The sequence below is a fragment of the Etheostoma cragini genome, chromosome 23, assembly GCF_013103735.1.
Source record: "Etheostoma cragini isolate CJK2018 chromosome 23, CSU_Ecrag_1.0, whole genome shotgun sequence".
Taxonomy (NCBI): Eukaryota; Metazoa; Chordata; class Actinopteri; order Perciformes; family Percidae; genus Etheostoma; species Etheostoma cragini.
The window spans coordinates 13,373,576-13,392,595 of record NC_048429.1 but is presented as its reverse complement, the minus strand read 5'-3'; the positions used below and the strand labels follow the sequence as shown (position 1 = coordinate 13,392,595).

Below are 19,020 nucleotides of genomic sequence, written 5' to 3'. Positions count from 1 at the left end.
TTATCTGAAAAAACATGGATGAATTAAGAATACAAAAACCTGTGGAGAAAAAAATACAATGAATAAAGAAACTAATTAAAAGAGTACTACCACTACTACTATTTTGCTATATAACCCAGCATATCTGTATAGTTTCACTTTGAGTGAAAATATTTCACAAAATAGAAAACGATTACACTAGAGAGGCTGTAACATAACATGTCGCTATCGTTCTAGTTTCGATGGCAATACATCATGAAATTAGATGAACACATTTTAATTTTTAAATACAAAACCATGAACAAAAATCCTCTACTCTTCCATAAACTTGACGGCCTTACTGTAAACCCAGGAAAGTTGACCTTGAGTTTTATTTTGAAAAGTATAAACCGGAAGTGCAATTAACACAGTCTGTCTCGCTAGACCTCCCAACAGAGCAGGATGTAGCGGTACATGTATCGGGCTCGCTTCATATCAATTCAACCACCAGAAGTCATTCTCTTTGTTTATGTCGACGCGGTGAGTCGGGTTTGGGGATGGGTGTTGTTAGGATTGACAGCAGAGACGACTAACGTTTGAAAAATGTCCAACATCCTCGATGCGGCGTCCAAAATCAAATGGGACCGCACGGCTGCGGCGAAGCGAGCCGTGTTTCTTGCGTTTGCTGCTTACGGTATCAAAACACTGTATCCCATAATCTGCAAGCAGCTCAGCAAAAACAACGATCCGAGGAATCACCGCCGGGTTTCAAAGGCGGAAAACGGCTCCACCTGTTTGGTAAAAACACAGACCTGTGCTGCGAATCACAAGAAGACATCTCCCGGGTTAAATGCGGAATTTTTCAAGCAGATCCTCGAACTTGGTAAAATCCTCTTCCCCAGGCTCGTGTCCAAAGAGCTCGGTTTGCTCTGCTTGCACTCGGTGGCGCTGATATCCAGGACGTTTCTGTCTATTTATGTGGCCAGCTTGGACGGAAAGATTGTCAAAACGATAGTGGAGAAGGAACCCAAGAGCTTCATCATCCAGCTGATGAAATGGCTCCTCATCGCCATCCCGGCCACGTTCGTCAACAGCGCCATTCGGTACCTGGAGTGCAAACTGGCTCTGGCCTTCCGCACCCGCCTCGTGAACCATGCCTACCGGACCTACTTCACCGATCAGACCTACTACCGAGTCAGCAACATGGACGGGAGGCTCGCCAACCCGGACCAGTCTCTCACTGAGGACGTAATGATGTTTTCCCAGTCGGTGGCCCACCTCTATTCTAACCTCACCAAGCCAATACTGGACGTGATGCTGACTTCCTACACGCTGATCCAGACCGCCAGGTCCAGGGGGGCCAACGCCAGTGGGCCTACCCTGCTGGCCGGCCTGGTGGTCTTTGTCACGGCTAAAGTCCTGCGTGCCTGCTCGCCCAAATTCGGCAAGCTTGTGGCCGAGGAGGCTCATAGGAAAGGCTATCTGCGCTATGTACATTCCAGGATCATTGCAAATGCTGAGGAAATAGCTTTCTACAGGGGACACAAGGTATGCAGGGCTGGATACGTAGAATATACAGGTTGCATTGGTTGTGGCAGGCATGCAGCAATCTTACAGGCAATAACGTGGGAATTTAATTGTAATAATCATTATAGAATACAACCACAAGTAAATCCATATTCTAAATGAATATAGGTCATTAATAGACTGTACACCTGTGTTTATATTGAACACCTAATTTGTTTTTTTTTCTTCACAATCTATTCCAACCTTGTTACTTCTATAGGTGAAATCCAGTTATAAACATGAGATAAGAGATTATCTTGATTATCGCTTCCAATAACAAAGTTCATATTGTGTCATAGCAGTGTAATTTAAGTGATGAACACACACACACACACACACACACACACACAAGCAGGCCAGTTGGTGACAGAAGGTTCAAGCTTAGATTAACTGTAGTTTTATTTAGACGGGAAAGAGCAAGTGTGTAATCGAACATTAACCTTGTATAAAAACAAGGAGCCATACATTTACCAAGTTTTTGCACAATTTCTGTTTTCCGCCTATAGTCCCCGGGCAGGTAGACCAGATTGTACAATTTTACAGACATTATCGTTCACATTTTACACCCCACCTTATCACCATAACTTAGTCTTTTACTAGTGTATGTGTATAGTTAAGTAATGATTATTCTATCTTTGATATATTGTATAGCCTGTTGTGCTTGAATAGATATAGAATTTGCACTGGCAGGGTTCTTGCACTGGTAGTCTCTTCCACTAGGATACCATTGCACCCCATTGCATTTTCCCACACTGCTCCTTTAAACATGCTAAAATCTAACTTTACTGTCAGGGCACACTATTGGTATCTTCCTTTGTGTTTTTGTACTATGTATGTGTGTGTTGATGTCCTATGTCTGTGTGCCTATGTGTATAATCTATTGGACACATTAATTTCCTTTGGAATAGTCGATCTATCTATCTATTTATCTAATTATTCACAAATATGTGCAAAGTTGCAGACATGAAATTATCCGTCATCCCCACATCCTAAAATTAATCCCCCTTCCCGTTCACAAATATGTGCAAAGATTGATTTTAGTGTAATAAACCAAACAATGTTCCCTCACAGAAATGCAGGATGTGGCTACGCTGCTGTGTGTTGTAAAGGTATGCTGTCCTTGGCAGGTGGAGATGCGTCAGCTGCAGAAGTGCTACCGGGCTCTGGCGGACCAGATGAACTTGATCCTGTCCAAGCGTCTCTGGTACATCATGGTCGAGCAGTTCCTCATGAAGTATGTGTGGAGCTGCAGCGGGCTCGTCATGGTGGCCGTGCCGATCATCACAGCTACCGGCTTCGCGGACAACAGTAAGGAGACCTTAAAGGGCTCCCAAATAGAGCCGGGCACTGTACCAATGTTATATCGTGATATTAGAAAGGGCAAACCCTGACGAACTTCCGGCAAATTTGAGATTCGCTCTGCAAGTCCGTCTGGACAAGAGCCCATTTCCAATTTTTACCAAATCGAGGCACTGATCACAACCGCTGAGGCTTTACACAATGACAATAGAGCAGTGAATTTCCATGAACGGGCACAAAGGTGTCAATAATACGGCCAATTTGTGTGACATCCTGTTTTGTTCTTAACCCCCCCCCACAATAAAGCACAAGTAGACTTTAAATTTCACCATTAAGTTTTTCCGTCAGGTTGTTTATAGATTTTGACTTTTCCAAGCGCACTTGGAGGCAGCTTATTGCACCGGGGGAGAGAGGGAAAGAAAAGAGATGAGCGAGACACAGCGAGTGCTTTGTTGTTGCAGGGAACATTCAGCCCGGGCAGGTCAGTGCTTGTGTTCTGTTTTTTACACTCGTAGTGATTAAAAACCTTCGTGTGGCAGCAATAAAAGCACTGATGTTTCCTGTTTACTGTGAGGGAAACTCACTTCTCCACAAACCATAGCTCAAAACACACGAGTCTGATCGCTGGTTACATGATTGGCCTCCGCGGTGTGTGACGTGGGGTTGCATTTCTCCAAAAGTTGAGTTGTTCTCAACATTTTTGCCGCATGTTTTGAGTGTGGAACCCCCGCCGCAGTCTGAAGGCACTACCCCCATTCAAAATGAAAGGAAAGACCTGCGTTTTGGTCCGCCCGTCCGACGGTCTGGCAAAAACATAGGCCTTTCCTTTCAGAATCAGCTTTAATTATTGACCAGGTATGAAGACACATACAAGGAATTTCCTTATGTAATATTCCATTTTATTCCACATGACCCATACCTAATCCAGACCGAACGGTTTTGCCACATAGAACCTTAGTGGTGATGTGTAGGACACCTTTTATGAAGGGGCCATCCGCACGGAAACACTTTCTGGTGCAAATGCAGATTTTTATCGTTTTGGCCGGTCGTCCAAACAAATCCTATAAACACAATTTCTGCCTGAAGACGCACTTTTTTTGAAACCAGGTCCCAGGTTTAAAAGATTCGAAAACGGCGCCCTTGCAAAGCCGCTTTCTTGCGTATCTATGATGTCATCACCACACCCCTCAACCTCTAGCTTCGACCCCTTACTCCGCGACGACCCCTCATGACAACAACAATGGCGGACTACATGCTTGTGTTCCTGCTGGAGAAGATATGGAGCCTATTAGGGTTACTAGGGTAAAATATACTGTCTCTCGGGATACAGCGTGCCGTTTCTCCTTTTACGGGGGAATTTCTGTAGCAGAGACAGCGCCACCTATAGGCCTGGAATACGAATTAGCGCATCGAGTCATTTCCAAATGGATTTGTTTGGACGCAAATACTCCTGAAACAATGCCAGGGAAGACGGGGAGAAAAAGATTGTTTTGGTGCGCATGAGGGTCATTAGCACCTCCAAACCAACAGCTACTGCTTCGTCATCCCTGCAGGGGCTGATTAGCATGTGTGAGAACAGGAGCTGCCTCCCACACCTTCCTGGTTGAGTCCCTTTGTTTGCTGTTGAGCATTACTGCTGTGCTGTTGTTCTCGCATCACTGCTGATATTTAAATAACTTATTTCCATGGTGTTGTAATGCTCGTAGATGAAAGTGTGAGAATACGTCAATAGGCTCACAGAACAGTTTATTATTATTATTATTATTATTATTACTGTTCACCATTATATCTCCTAATTATATAAATAACGAACATACACACTTATATTTCTTTATTAAGATTTCTACTTGATATTCATACCATTATTGCAACTGCAACACAGGATTTCCCTTTGTGGATCAATAAAGTATTTCTGATTCTGTCTTTTTGTCTCCCTTTACTCCCTCTAGAAACAGCAGACGGGCGCACGCACGTGATGGTAAGCGAGAGGACGGAGGCTTTCACCACCGCCCGTAACCTCTTAGCCTCAGGAGCCGACGCCATCGAAAGGATCATGTCCTCCTACAAAGAGGTGAGGACACCGCAGTGCTGAAGTTAGCAGGGCTTCGCTGGAGAGTGCAGCAAGTCTTTGTTACTTCAGTTAATAAAACGTGTGCTCCCCGTATCCCTGCTTAAGAGGAATTCCTTGCCCCAACATTCTCCCTCTTTTTCTCATCACCGTTCAAAATTCTGTTCTTATTGAAACACCAAAGTAATAAAAAAGTGAGTTTAGTCACGGCAAATGCACTTGATTGACACATATACTGTAGGGTACAAAATAAGCTATGCGTGGGCCACAGTGTTATTGGAATTTAGAAAAATGTGAACATTTCAATGATCAATGATCTTGAACCTGCCCCTCGGTAAACAAGGTATTGCTGCGTCAGCATAAGTAGATAAGCCTACTTTTTATCATGCTGTTTGGCCTTTGGCTTTTAATGTATCTCTGGAAAAAAAAAAAAAAAAACTATGAAGGGCCCTGCCCTCCTATGGGTAACGATAACCGCATTGCACTGTTGTTTCAAACTGAAAACATTAATTGATCAAATCAAATATTGGTTTCTTGTGGACAAGAAATAATTCGGCGAATCACTATATTGATAATCAGTTTGTCATCAAGTCATTTTTCAACACTCACTGGTAGCTGCTAGCTTCTTCAATGCGAGCATTTGCTGCGGTATCTCATTGTAGTTGGAGTGTCTTTGAGTCGTGGACAAAACGATGGATTAGAAGGTCTCACCTTGAGCTCTGGGGAATTGCGATGATGTTTAACAGGCCAGAAAATTAAATTATTAATTACAAAATAATCCATCTGATTAAACAGTGAAAATAATTATTAGATGCAGCCATTGCACAGCAAATTTGCAGATCTTTTTTCATTACTGACAGTTGTAGGGTTTTATCTTGCAACCGGCGCAGCGCAAGTGTCTTTGCTTTTTTATGACTGTCCTGCGCCCGCGTCGTTTAAATAACAAATGCACCTGCTCCATGGGCGTGCTGGTCTTACAGGGACATGTGTTCTGGTGAATTCTTGGCGTATTGCTTTTCTTGAGGCGGTGGGAAGTGATCGCGCCATTAACCAACAAAACCTGGTCTAAAGTCAATAACACAGCATTTTGTTGTTATTTTAACAGTACATTAGTAAATTGCGGCTATATGCTCGTGCACAGCGCGCACGTACTGTGCTTGTTACACACACACGCACACAGGGTGCAAATCTGCCATCATCATAGCAGTGCGGCAAGGTACAAACGCGCCTGGCTTTTAAAGGGAATGGGAGATGACTCCGATTGGTTTATTGCATGTTACGCCTAAAACACTATAAATGAATGAAGAAACTAAGTACAACCCTTTTGAACCATGCGCCGGCGCACGGACCCTTTTTTCCGCTGGTTCTTATTTAAACTGGAAGCTTATCTCTTAGTTATATTTTATTGATGTTCACTATTCGTGGTACAATGAAGCAATGTATCAATTAGAGCTGGGCAATCTATCCATATATCGTGATATGTGACTAGATATCATCTTAAATTATCGTAATATCTTAATATTGCATGAGTGCGGTCTTTCCCTGGTTTTAAAGGCTTCATTAGAGTCAAGTGATGACATTTTTGAACTTACCAGACTGTTGTAACTGCTATATTTTACCCCGACCCATTTAGTCATTATATCCACATTTCTGATGATTATTTGATCAAAAATATTTTGTGAAAGCACCAATAGTCAACACTACAATATTGTTGCGGTCTCAATATTGAGGTATTTGATTTTCTCCATATCACCCAGCCCTTACATTACATTACATTTTCATCTTATGTCTAAAGAATATGAATTGTCAGGATACAGTTTTAGATTTTCACATGATGGACAGATGTATAGGCATGGGTGGTTGGGTCACTTCATTGGCCCTTGCTGGAACGGACAAGTGGTGGAACAGATGGGTGGGCGGATGGATGAATGTGCAGACTAGCAGATTACTGTATATCCATCTCTCTACTTTCCCCGTGTGACGCTCACCATGCATGCACAGGAATTAGTTTGAGTCCTGACTGAAAAAGCAAAGAATCGTTGAAGGAAAGGCCTTGTTCATTGAGGGCCAAATCCCAATCTCTCGTTGCATTTTAATCCCCAAAATAGCCAAGACCCATTCATTCATTCTTTCTTTCAAGGCTCCATAAGAGGATTTGGCTGCAGCACACTTGTGGTGAAACCGTATGGAGTACAGCGTATAACGTATTTGAGCAAGGGGGAGGAGGAATCTAAGTTCTTTTTAAAAGTTCTAGGCAGGTTGTTGTCTTCTTTTTTTCTGTGTGAGTCAGTGTGAGTCACTTTTCTCAAAACTTGGTACCACGTTACTCACACCCGAATGTGCAGGGCAAGAAGGCTGTGAAATCTTACAAAACCCCATCCAAATCCCTTGAGAATGCATTCATTTTCTGAATGTGCAAAGCTGTGGCAGAACAGATTGTCACGACTGACATTTTATTAGAAGTCCCAGGCTCCAAACACATCCCTGGAGGATACAAGTTTTGTCCTGCTTTCAGCACTGGGCTGAGTGTACAGTGTTGTCATGTGTGCATCAACAAGCCCCTGCACGCAAAGCCAAGAGACTTGCGTGTGTGTGTGTGTGTGAGTGTGTGTGTGTGTGTGTGTGTGAGTGTGAGTGTGTGTGTGAGTAATTTTAGCAGGCCCCAGGGATAGAGCACATTCCTAAAGCCCTATGCCCTGCTCACGCCTCCATCTATGTGACTACAAAATGCTTTGCAGTACATAATACATACTGTATGGTACAAAACCTGTTTTTTAAGTACAACTTCTGAAGTTCTACAATGTACAGCACAAAGCACAGTCCCTTTTCACTCTTCTCTCTCTCTTGCTCTAAGAAATTAAGCTACCTTAAGTGCAGTCAGAAATGTCAAGATCTATAAATGATTATAAACAATTATTGTGACATTTTAAGTAAGTCTACCTGTGCAACATTGGGAGGGTTAAAGGGCATAGCAGGACGTCATACGCCGTTTTTGTGACGTCCCATTGGAGTCACAACCCTGCGACAAATCACCGGCTTGCTTGCTATGATCTGAACTCGCCCTTATACACCTGTTTACTTCCTGAATTTAGCAAAAAAATGGCTGCGACTATTCTCACATTGCCAAACCAGCGTTTGGCTAGTCCACACAGCATTCCAGGATGTGAGAAAAACATGCTCTGGTTATTTGGCATGTCTCTAAACCAATCACAATCGCGATGGGGGATGCTAAGCGCCGGACAGAGCCCTGGTGCCGCTGCAAAATAGTCTTGAAAAGGAAGTTGTTGTGGCAGAACATGTGTGCGTTCAAAGGTTGTTTAAGTCCTGCAACAGAAAAAAAGATGGAGATAGTCTAGCTAGCTGTTTGGATTCACCCTGCAGATATCTGCATTAACCAAAAGTCGTTGTTAACCCACCGAAGTTTAAAATTCCAACATAAAGAAAGCAGACATCCAGCCTAAAAGTAGTGGAACTTCATGGATATAGACAAGGCTGCAACAAATAAACCTAAAAGATAAGTAAAGATATGTTCAGAGTTAAAGCTAAGTAACAAAAGAAAAACACTCATGTCCCTACATGTATCCTTTTTTTGATTCAAATTTTTACTTTTTTTTTAGTTGTCACATTTAAAGGTGGAGATGTTCAAGGCTATATTTTACAATGAATTCACTCATATCATGTTTCTTTTTCTTTGAGCCTATCTCTAAAGCCCCACATGGTGTTCAAGTATTCCCAGAATTGGTGTTTGTTTAATATAACCAAGCTGCGTCAACAGTCTGCACTGTCTCACCGCATGGTGCAGCACTAAAGCCAAAGCAAGAGGGTGATTTTTCTCTTGTTTTTTTCCCTTATTTGTCCGTATGAGTTCAGAACCCGGTTTTGCTCATTTTTCTTTTACATCTTAATACATTTTGTGTTTACATAATTTTGTGCTGTAAATTGGCTTTTGTTCATCATCTAAATGTAATACTGATAAATATACAGTATATACATACATCTTAATGTATTCTTTATTGTCGTAATTTGTAAAGTTTTTAATATACTTTTAAATTCACTCTTGACAAGATCAAAAAGTATCACACGTGATTCACAGGTTTTAGATCTGTGTTGGTGCTTACTCCACACACTGTAAACCAACATAGAAGAACACGCAACCCAGCTATATATTTGTTCAAACACTGTTACGCATGCATGCGCACACACAAACACACACACACTTAACACCGCAGTGGTTCCCAACCTTTATAATAGAATTGTTCCATTACTCCATTCATTGTGTTACTTCTGTAATTTAACCATCCATTAACTTTCAACATTTAGCTAACCATTTCAACAATATATCTCACTTTTAGCTAACTATTTTGACAAATTTTATCACTTACTGCTAACTGTTTCAACAATATATCTCATTTTTAGCTAACTATTTTGACCATTTTTCATGACTTTCTGCTAACTGTTTAACCAAAATATCTCACTTTTTTTAGCTAGCTCCTTCCATTAGTAAATTGATTTGACAGTAGTAAGTAAAAGCTTATTTGTTATGTATGGCTAACTACTTGAACAGTTTACTTTTAGCTATCTGTTGGAACCATTTTGCCATTACTTTTAGCTAGCTGCTAAACTCTCTGCCCGCTCGCTAAATAGTTTTTACGCACTTTCAATCGCAACACATAGCATTCAAGTGTCACAAATGACTCTGTGGATTTTATTTCTTATCAAATTGTAAAGACATTTTTTTCAAATGATTGGATTTACTCTACAATTTCTACACATACCCCCTGGTATGTTCCACTGAATCACTGCTTTAACACACACAGTTTTATGAGCACATGGCTTTAACAGTGACCTGTATCAAACTCTAATCCTCTGTTTGGTTACGTTCCTCTGACTTTACCCAGTAATGACTTCTGGCCCCTGTGTGTTTGTTGGTACAGATCACAGAGCTGGCAGGTTACACTGCACGGGTCCACAACATGTTTGTGGTGTTTGAGGACGTCCAGAAGGGTGTTTACAAGCGCTCCTCTCTGTCAGCCACAACAGGAGCAGAGAAGAAGAGCAAGCCTGAGATGCACATAGAGGGACCACTAGAGATAAAGGGTAGGCCTGCTCTGCAGTACACAAACGAACGGACACACACACACCTTAAAGTGCTCATATTATGTTTATTAGCTTTTTTTACTTTCCTTTATTCTGTTTTATATATATTTGTTGTACTCTTTAAGTGAAAAAGCCTGAAGTCCACCCCAAAGGGACTTGCCATTTCCAACAGAAAACACAATTCACAAACTGCTCCAAACAGCTCTGTTGTAGTCCAGCTTTTACTTCCGTGACGAACGTGCATCACTTTGTAACTCACGTTAGAATGCTCGCCTAGCTGCTAGCATAGCACACCCTCATACTCATACACTGCTTCTGACTGGCTAGTAGTCCTTACCTAGCTACTGCGCATGTGTGACAACAAACAACTGTTCCATCCAACAAAGGTGGAACAGAAGTGAGATGTTTCACTCTGTAGCTAAAAGAGAGCTCAACACACAGGGTGAAAGAGTAGCTGCAGCAATGTGCAGTACAACAAATATATAGTGTTTTCTGAAAATTAAGCCTCATAAAAAAAAAAGCGTCCTCCATGCTAGGATCAAAGGTGCATACAACCTCTAAAATGAGCACCTCACTGTACTCTTCATTGATCAACAACATTGGGTGTATTAGCAAGCAGCAAAAAGGTATCAGAGTTACTACTGCATTGCAGTGCTAAAACTTTAATGGTTTAACACAAACATTTTTGTAAATTCCTACTGAAGGCGAGAAATGGTTTATGTCTTTCAGTATTAGATCCACTATTCTGTCATGACACACACACACACACACACACACACACACCTACACACCACCCCTATTTCTGTATGAAAATGAACTGGAAGAGAGAAACGGGTAGTCTCCACACACTTGGTTACTGTTGCTGCGTTTGATAAACTTTTAACACTCACTACCACTGCTGTCTGGAGCATGGGGCATTGTGTGCGCATAAATAATCCTAACTCTAGTCAGTGTGGCATCCACTGTTTATTGTCAAACCCTATAATATCACAATTTGTCTTCCTATATCTTATTCCAATTAGTCATATGCAAAATGAACAGACAAATTAAGCAACACTTTTAAGATACACTTTTTGCCCAGAGTTTAAACATTAAGCCAAGCCCTTTTGCTAGGGCAACTTGCATAAGCAGAATAAATTCCCAGATCCCCCACATGATATTACACAAAATGAACAGTATCGCGGTCAAAGGTTGGAATCATTGCATAAATACCCCTGTGTACAAATCCATTTGACCCCAGAATGAATCTCCTTTTAGAGATCACAGTTAAGCTAAGAGATAAGTGAAGTGGTGAAGAGGGATTTTTCTTATTTTTAACCCCTTACTTCCTGCTATGTAGGTATTATCCCATTCACATCCATGCTTATGCATCGACAGAGTCTAATCCTCAATTTCTGCTCTTATACTCTCATTTTCTGACTCGGTCTCTCTTGTGTCTCTTCAGGTGAAGTTATAGATGTGGACAACGGCATCGTGTGTGAGAATGTCCCAATTATTACGCCGAATGGGGATGTCGTAGTGTCTTGCCTGAACCTCAAGGTGAGACAGCTCTACTCTTTTCTCCCTTTTGAATTTCTGTATTCTGCAATATTCTTGCTTCTATCTCTTTTACTGCACTTGTTAGAATAGACTTTAACACATGAAAAAAGCACCAGAGTGGTTATCTAATCTCTATTCCAGCGCCAAACTCCACTTAATATTATCCATTAACTTATGTATTTGCAGGCGCTCTGTTTTTAGATGTTTTCTGATCCCTACTCCACTATCCCTGAAGGTTTTGTTGGTCTTCAGTATGTGGACATAATTAACATCTCTGAGGAATCCTCTGGGGTCTTATTAGGAATCAGATACATCATTGGGGGTGTTTCTTCACTACAGGTTTTTGGCTACTGTAATTAGCTGGAGAGGCTATTGTGGTGGTTACACTTACAGATCAATACAGACAAAAGAGTAAAATGTCCCTTTCAAACGTTTCAGTTGTCATTAGGACCGAAACGCTCCTTCCTATTTACTTATAACACAGTGTGCGCGGAGCCCTGTGTCTCCCGAGGGGGTGCCCCATGGATAGAAATGCATTGTCTTCATTTTTATCCCTGTTGCGTTCACAGCATGTTCTGTTTAACAGAGCAGTCAGAGCTTCATTTGTAAATCAGGGGGACCTGGAACACAGAAAGGGTGCTGTTCCGGCAGTTCAGGGGGAGAGAAAAAGTCCCAAACGCATAAAAAACGCAAACACCAATCTCATTCTGGGGAGTCATGACTTGAAAAGATTCAGAACCCCTGGCATGAAGGTTGAAGTTCAATGGAAGATCATCCTGGCCTCATTTAAAAAAAAAAAAAAAAAAAAAAGGTTTGCGGGAGTATTGCTTTTAACAGCGTGCAGCTCACGCCATCAGACCTCAGCCAATCTGGTTGTGAATGCTGATTTGAGGTCAATACACCTGCTGACATTGAGCTTGTAGATAACGGGAAGATCTGTTGACACTGCACTCTTGTCCACAAGACTTTATAATAAACAGTACTGTGCTGGGACCCCTTCCTTTTTCTTATAATGTAAGTCTAATATATATAAGTGAAACTGCTACAGTGTGCGACGGCTAGTATTATGCATTGAATTAAATAAAAATAAAATGTAGCAATGTAGCTTCACTCAGAACAGAACAATTATTGCTTAATTTTGTTGACACTGTTTGCTTCTTTATTTTATTTTGATAGCGCCTGTACTCTGGGAAACACAAAGCAATGTATGCTGCTCGGTTGTCCTGTTAGCTGCAGCCACACTAGAGGCATTTAGTGGTACCTTCCAAGCAGTTTGATCTGACTTCAATAGGTTCAATTTCAGAGATGGAGAACATATAATTAAAATAATGGAAGATCCTCCTGGCCTCAATTTAAAAAAATAAAAATAATAATAATAATGCAAAAGGTATCCTGTCTGTGGGAGTGTTGCATTTGAACTAGCACTCACAGCTCACGCCATCAGACCTCAGCCAATCTGGTTGGGAATGCTGATTTGAGGTCAATACACGTGCTAACATTGAGCTTGAAGATAACAGGAACATCTTTTGACATTACTCATGTCCACAATACTGTATCTGAATACACAGTTCCTGGGCAGATACCAGATGCAGATATATAGATAGTGTAAATACTGCACGTGAGTGAAACCGCCACAGTGTGTGACAGCTGGTATTATGCATTAAATGCGAATTAAATTCATAAAAATGTAGCAATGTCGCTTCATTCAGAACTAGGGCTGTAACGATACACCAAACCCAGGATCTTTAATGTTCGTAACTATACAGAGATTTGACTCATCTTTAGGGGCAATTAATACATTCTCTCTCCATTTCAGGTGGAAGAGGGCATGCACCTTTTGATCACAGGGCCTAACGGCTGTGGGAAAAGCTCCCTGTTCAGGATCCTCAGCGGCCTGTGGCCTGTCTACGGCGGCCGCCTCCACAAACCCTCTCCTCAACATATGTTCTACATCCCTCAGAGGTATACACACACAGACACACACTCTTTCACACGTGACTTATTCCAATATCCCACTGTGGTGAGTTGTACCGAAACCACTGTAGGGGTTTGATCATGGTGAGCCCTACCAGTAATCTAATCCATTGTAAAGAGAAACCAGAGCTGAGGCTACAGTGACATATTTACTACTCAAACAAGGCTTGGAAAAAATCAAATTACAATAATTCCTCTGTTATACTTCTCTCTGTATTTGGCAGTGAGGTTAGCATCATCAGTGTACTAAATCAGCCATGTGTCTCCACAGTGAAAGGAACAAAAGTACCAGATATTTCAGGCAACAGAAAATGAATTGTAACCCATTCTGATAATAATTTAGGGTCCTATCTGGCACCCGGCGCAGCGCAAAACCCAACACAAGTTTCTTTGCTAGTTTAAGACTGCAGATGTCAATTTTCCATCCAGCCCCCACGTCGTTGAAGTAGCAGATGCACCTGCGCCCATCTGTTCCCCCATGGGCGTACTGGTCTTACAGGGAGATGTGTTCAGGTGCATTCTTGCGTATTGCTATCATAAGGCAGCAGAAAATGATTGTGCCATTGAACAACAAAAACCTGGTCTAAAGTCAATAACACAGCATTTCATTGTTATTTTAACCGCACATTAGTCAAATGTGCCTAGGAAAAAGTGAATTAGTATTCTGTTATATAGTAAAATAGTATTATGATATGATCCGCTAACGCCCTTTCACTTTACACATCAGTTTTCCTCCTAGAAATGTCTCCTTCCTGCTTCCGGGGCAAATCTGCCATCATAATAGCAATGCACCAAGGTACAAACGCGCTTGGCTTTTAAAGGGAATGGGAGATGACACTCTGATTGGTTTATTGCATGTTACGCCCAAAACATACCTGTGAACTAATGAAAACACAAATTACAACCCTTCTGAACTACGTGCCCTGCACACAGGCCTTTTTTTCCTTCGTTTGAACATGCCCTACACGCACCAGCGCCAGGCGCTTCACGCCGTGCAATCAGATTGTTAAAAGAGGGCCCTTCATGTTTTTCATGTCAATACTTCCTGCTCTTTCCAGTGCTCTATTTGTCTCATACAATCAGATGCTTAATACCTTTGGGCCTTGGACTGTAAGCTGGACAAACTTTGCTATTTAAAGAAGTTACCTTGGCCTCTGGAAAATGTTAGGAGGCATTTTCTAGTACGTTGGTATTGTATAGATATACTTGGTTAATTGAGACAATAATCCTCTGGTTAATCGATTGTTCTGGTTTGTTGTTGTTTTGTTTTATTCTATTTATTTAACACAGACAAATAATCCACATAATACACACAGCAATATGACGACATGACAATATCACCTCAATCAGAAAATCACAAAAACATGAAATGTAAAACAAATGAATCAAGTATTAGTGGCAGCCATTAAAACATAAAGCATTATAATGGAACATCTATCGACGACACATAAGGATGGTGGTGACAATGCTCTGAACTCGTACCAGGTAAGATGATCCATTCCATTATTCCTCCAAAAAGCTAGAAGGAGTGTAGCCCTTTTAAACTGGACTGAACCTGTCTAAGACGAACCATCAAATGTAATGTAACCCAGGGCTGCTTTGAGCTGCTGACCCAGCTGACGCCCTCCTGCAGAGTGGTGAATATTTTATACATAGGATGAAACGGCCACCTGGCAGCTGTAAGACAATCCAACACACTATCTACAGTAGATGCAACACAAGCGTAATGGGTGTCTTTCTCTTTCATTTCCTGTTCTTTAAGATGTGCCCTTTTGTACATAAACACCCACATGTCAGCTGTCTGGAGCACTTAATGAAATGAGAGGTTGTGTGGTTGTGTGGTTGTGTGTGTTGTGTGTGTGTGTGTGTGTGTCTGTGTGTGTGTCTGTGTCTGTCTCTCTCACCAGGCCTTACATGTCCATGGGTTCACTGCGGGACCAAGTGATCTACCCAGACTCTGTGGAGGACATGGCGGCCAGAGGCCTCAGTGACAAGGACATAGACTCCATCTTGGACATAGTCAACCTGAATCATATTGTCACCAGAGAGGGAGGTAGGGCACTAATGACAACAACTTACACTGCAAGACAACTTGTTTTAATTTAATAAAGGAGGAGACTATAGAAAAACACAGACAGAACTCAGGAAACACTTTCTGACAACCGTCTACCTTGTAGAAAGTTCCCATCAAACAAACTAGACAAAACAACTTGAAAAACCTAGAGAAATGATCTGGCTGAGGGGGGGGGGGAACAACCACCCCCTAGAAAAAAGATAGAACATAAATAACCAACAGCTAGACAAAACAACTAAAAAAATCTGAATCAAATTAAAGCCTTGACAATTGAGTCTTGACAATGGCTAAGACTTTGTAAATTTTGTGTTAACGGTTCTACAGTTTGACTTTTAAATCATTAAAATTTGCTAAATGTTGCACTGTACATTGCATCTGCAGTGCAAGTTTGCGCCTCTGTAGAGATCAAATATGGACATAGGTATTATTGTGTGTTCTAGGTTAAATGGGTAGTGGGAATTTCCCAGTCCTGTCTTATTTGTGTCCCATTAAGAGGGCCGTACACACAGCTCTGTCCACCTTTCATCTGTGGACTTGTTACATGTGACTACTGGAACATGGTGAACTCGGGTGTGACGTCATTCCCGGTTAAGAGCTCCGACTTCCAAAAATGGAACGCAGCATTACTTGTATTGCCTAACGTTGAGCCTGGGGTTAATTGGCAGCCACTCTCCTCTCACTGCCAAACAAACAGGCCTATTGTTGGGAACCACAAAGCCTTGTGTACAAAGCCTTGCTCTGCAAAGAGGTTTAATGGAGGAATTGCTGCACTGTAAAAGTCTTGCAAATGAACTTTCGTATATGCAGCGACTGATCATCAGACATTGATGTTGGCACACATGCAAGTCATGTTACCGTCAGTCTTTGGAAATGTCGCAAAGAAAGCTATTTCTTGGCGCTGCTCACCTCCTTTGTGCTGACTTTGGGTTGCCTTTGGGTATGAAATGTGCTCTATAAAGAAATCTGCCTTGCCTTGCCTAGTGATAGCTATATAGAAACAGCAAAACCGGTCTGTTTACATTTTATAACTCAACGTATTTTGATTAACTCTTTATGGAAAACACCTAACGTATTCCAAAGCTTCCACTATCTATAACATAGGTACAATAACTTTATCAAACTTGATTCACTGAAAGGATTTTGTGCTCATTCATGTTCTAAATACTGTTCCGGATACTTTCACCCTGACATGGGTTAAAAAAAAAAAAAAAAGCATATGCTCTCTGAGTTTAGAGAGTTCAGAGTTCTTTATTGTCCCTCGAGGCAAAATTTGATTTGGATTTGGAGGTACAGAAAACAACACAAGGAAAAATGCATAAAACATCTTAGCAGCACACAACCAACAGATGTTCTCAGATTTGTCCTCGGGTCAGACTGACCCGTTTTCCTATGTCAATGTTCATTTTAACTACCCAATTGTAATTACCCAAAATAACATGATTGATTCCACACAACGCTCTTTGGCAATTACAAATCTCTACTTTCTTTAATTTTGGAGTGTCTTATTCAATTATATAGCATTGAAAAAATAAATGTAAGAGGTTTAGAAATAGTTTTGAGTAAAAGTTGACATATTCCACTCAGTGATTATCCATCAACATACCTTCTTTTAATTTGAGACTAAATAGTTCCTAATTTCTGCTTTTCTAACTCAGACATTAGGTATAATTTCCTATAAATGAGGTTAAAAGACCATAAATTCAAAAAATAACTTTAGAACTAGAGTTAATAAGTTAGTGTTACGCAGTGTTGAAAACATAGAAAAAGTGACAAACATTGAAGAAAGCGTCAAAAGTGTTGAAAAAAGGGACAGAAACGCAAGACAAAGTAAGAAACATTGATAAAATGCGTAAACAAAAGGGTTGATTTTCAATTTTGATGGGAAGACAACACAAGGGTTAAGAACAAGTTCATCAGTTAAAAAGTGGACGGTGTCAAATGAAATCCCTTGAGATTGTCTGGATTTCCAAAAGTGTCACTGAGAAGGCCCTAAGAAAGTCCCAATCAAAAGAAACATGCATTCAAGAGTCGTGCAAGTTGTCAGCTTTTATTGCACAAGGTACAACAGGAGATGCGTACCTGTGTTCTAGGGAGCCTTTACTGTATCTCTGCTCAGAGGGAAGAGGAATGACTTCCTCCAAGAGTGTGTGGTCAGAGCAACATGCCTGTGTCTGACGAAGGCACGCCCAATCTGACCATCTATAATCCCAACATCTAGTATCTGTCTTTAGATAACGTCTCTGTGGAAGGGTTGTTAAAAGTGATGTCTTCTTCTGCGTTCAGGCTGGGATGCCGAGCTGGACTGGAAGGACGTGCTGTCAGGAGGCGAGAAGCAGAGGATGGGCATGGCTCGCATGTTCTACCACAAGTAAGGAGAAACGGCATTCTGGTCTTCATTACGCTGAGGCCAGTTCACCATCATACACGCCGCATACGACAATTGCAATGTCCGTTGGTCAGTCCAGACTTAATCATCTCAACAGCTGTCTGATGCATTGTCATTCCATTTGATACAGACAACCCACCAAAATGATTCGGAATCTGTCATTTTGTGATCCCCTAATTTGTCATCTAGCGCCATCATCAGGTCAAAATGTCACATTGACATTCCCATGGCTGTATTGTTTCACTGATTTACTGTTCGAGGCAGCAAAGTTAGTTGTTGAACAGTAAAATCAATACACACACAGCCATTAAATAATATTCCTGCAGTCTGGGTTTGTATGTGTCAATTTCTTTTGAAAGTGAATGCAGAGTTGATGGTTGTCATTTTAATTTCGCCTTTTATCTAGGGTAACAGTTGGTCATTTTTAATGTTTTTTACATTGCACATGCAGAGGATCTCTCTTATTAACCAATCTTATTAGTTACTTATCAAATGTACAGCCATTTTGAAAACAATGTCCCCTGTCTATGTCAGACCTAAATATGCTCTGTTGGATGAGTGTACCAGCGCTGTGAGCATTGACGTGGAGGGAAAGATTTTCCAGGCTGCCAAGGATGCTGGCATCTCTCTGCTCTCCATCACACACAGACCCTCCCTGTGGTAAGACATATCTCACCGAAGAATTTTCAGTCTATTCAATAAAAGAGAAATTCAAATAAATTGTCTCGCAGAAATGTACCTCAGTTTACTCGCGACTCAACCCACCCTAGAGTTGCAAATTCATGGGAAACCGCTGAAAGACACACGTCTGCGCCTCTCCCACTTTAAATCTCTCCTCTCCGCCTCCAGGAAGTACCACACCCACCTGCTGCAGTTCGACGGCGAGGGAGGCTGGCGCTTCGAGCATCTGGACACGGCGACGCGCCTCTCCCTCACCGAGGAGAAACAGCGGCTGGAGGGCCAACTCGCCGGCATTCCCGAGATGCAGCATCGCCTCAACGAGCTCTGCAAGATCCTGGGAGACGACTCTGTACTCAAAACAGCCGAGGAGTGAGAAAG

The 19,020-nt window shown here is 41.6% G+C and overlaps 1 protein-coding gene across 1 annotated transcript in view; it reads left to right on the top strand.

Annotated features, from left to right (window-relative positions):
- Nucleotides 1-391: 391 nt before the first annotated feature.
- LOC117938962 (ATP-binding cassette sub-family D member 2-like) overlaps nucleotides 392-19,020 on the top strand; it is a 19,122-nt gene continuing 493 nt past the window's right edge. The window contains exons 1-10 of the mRNA XM_034863958.1: nucleotides 392-1,506; nucleotides 2,652-2,832; nucleotides 4,773-4,894; nucleotides 9,826-9,988; nucleotides 11,433-11,527; nucleotides 13,344-13,489; nucleotides 15,409-15,554; nucleotides 17,859-17,943; nucleotides 18,496-18,621; nucleotides 18,811-19,020. The exon at nucleotides 18,811-19,020 is cut by the window's right edge and continues 493 nt beyond it. Coding sequence (XP_034719849.1) covers nucleotides 562-1,506; nucleotides 2,652-2,832; nucleotides 4,773-4,894; nucleotides 9,826-9,988; nucleotides 11,433-11,527; nucleotides 13,344-13,489; nucleotides 15,409-15,554; nucleotides 17,859-17,943; nucleotides 18,496-18,621; nucleotides 18,811-19,015 — 2,214 coding nt within the window. The 5' untranslated portion in view covers nucleotides 392-561 and the 3' untranslated portion in view covers nucleotides 19,016-19,020. The remainder of the gene's footprint in view (nucleotides 1,507-2,651; nucleotides 2,833-4,772; nucleotides 4,895-9,825; nucleotides 9,989-11,432; nucleotides 11,528-13,343; nucleotides 13,490-15,408; nucleotides 15,555-17,858; nucleotides 17,944-18,495; nucleotides 18,622-18,810) is intronic.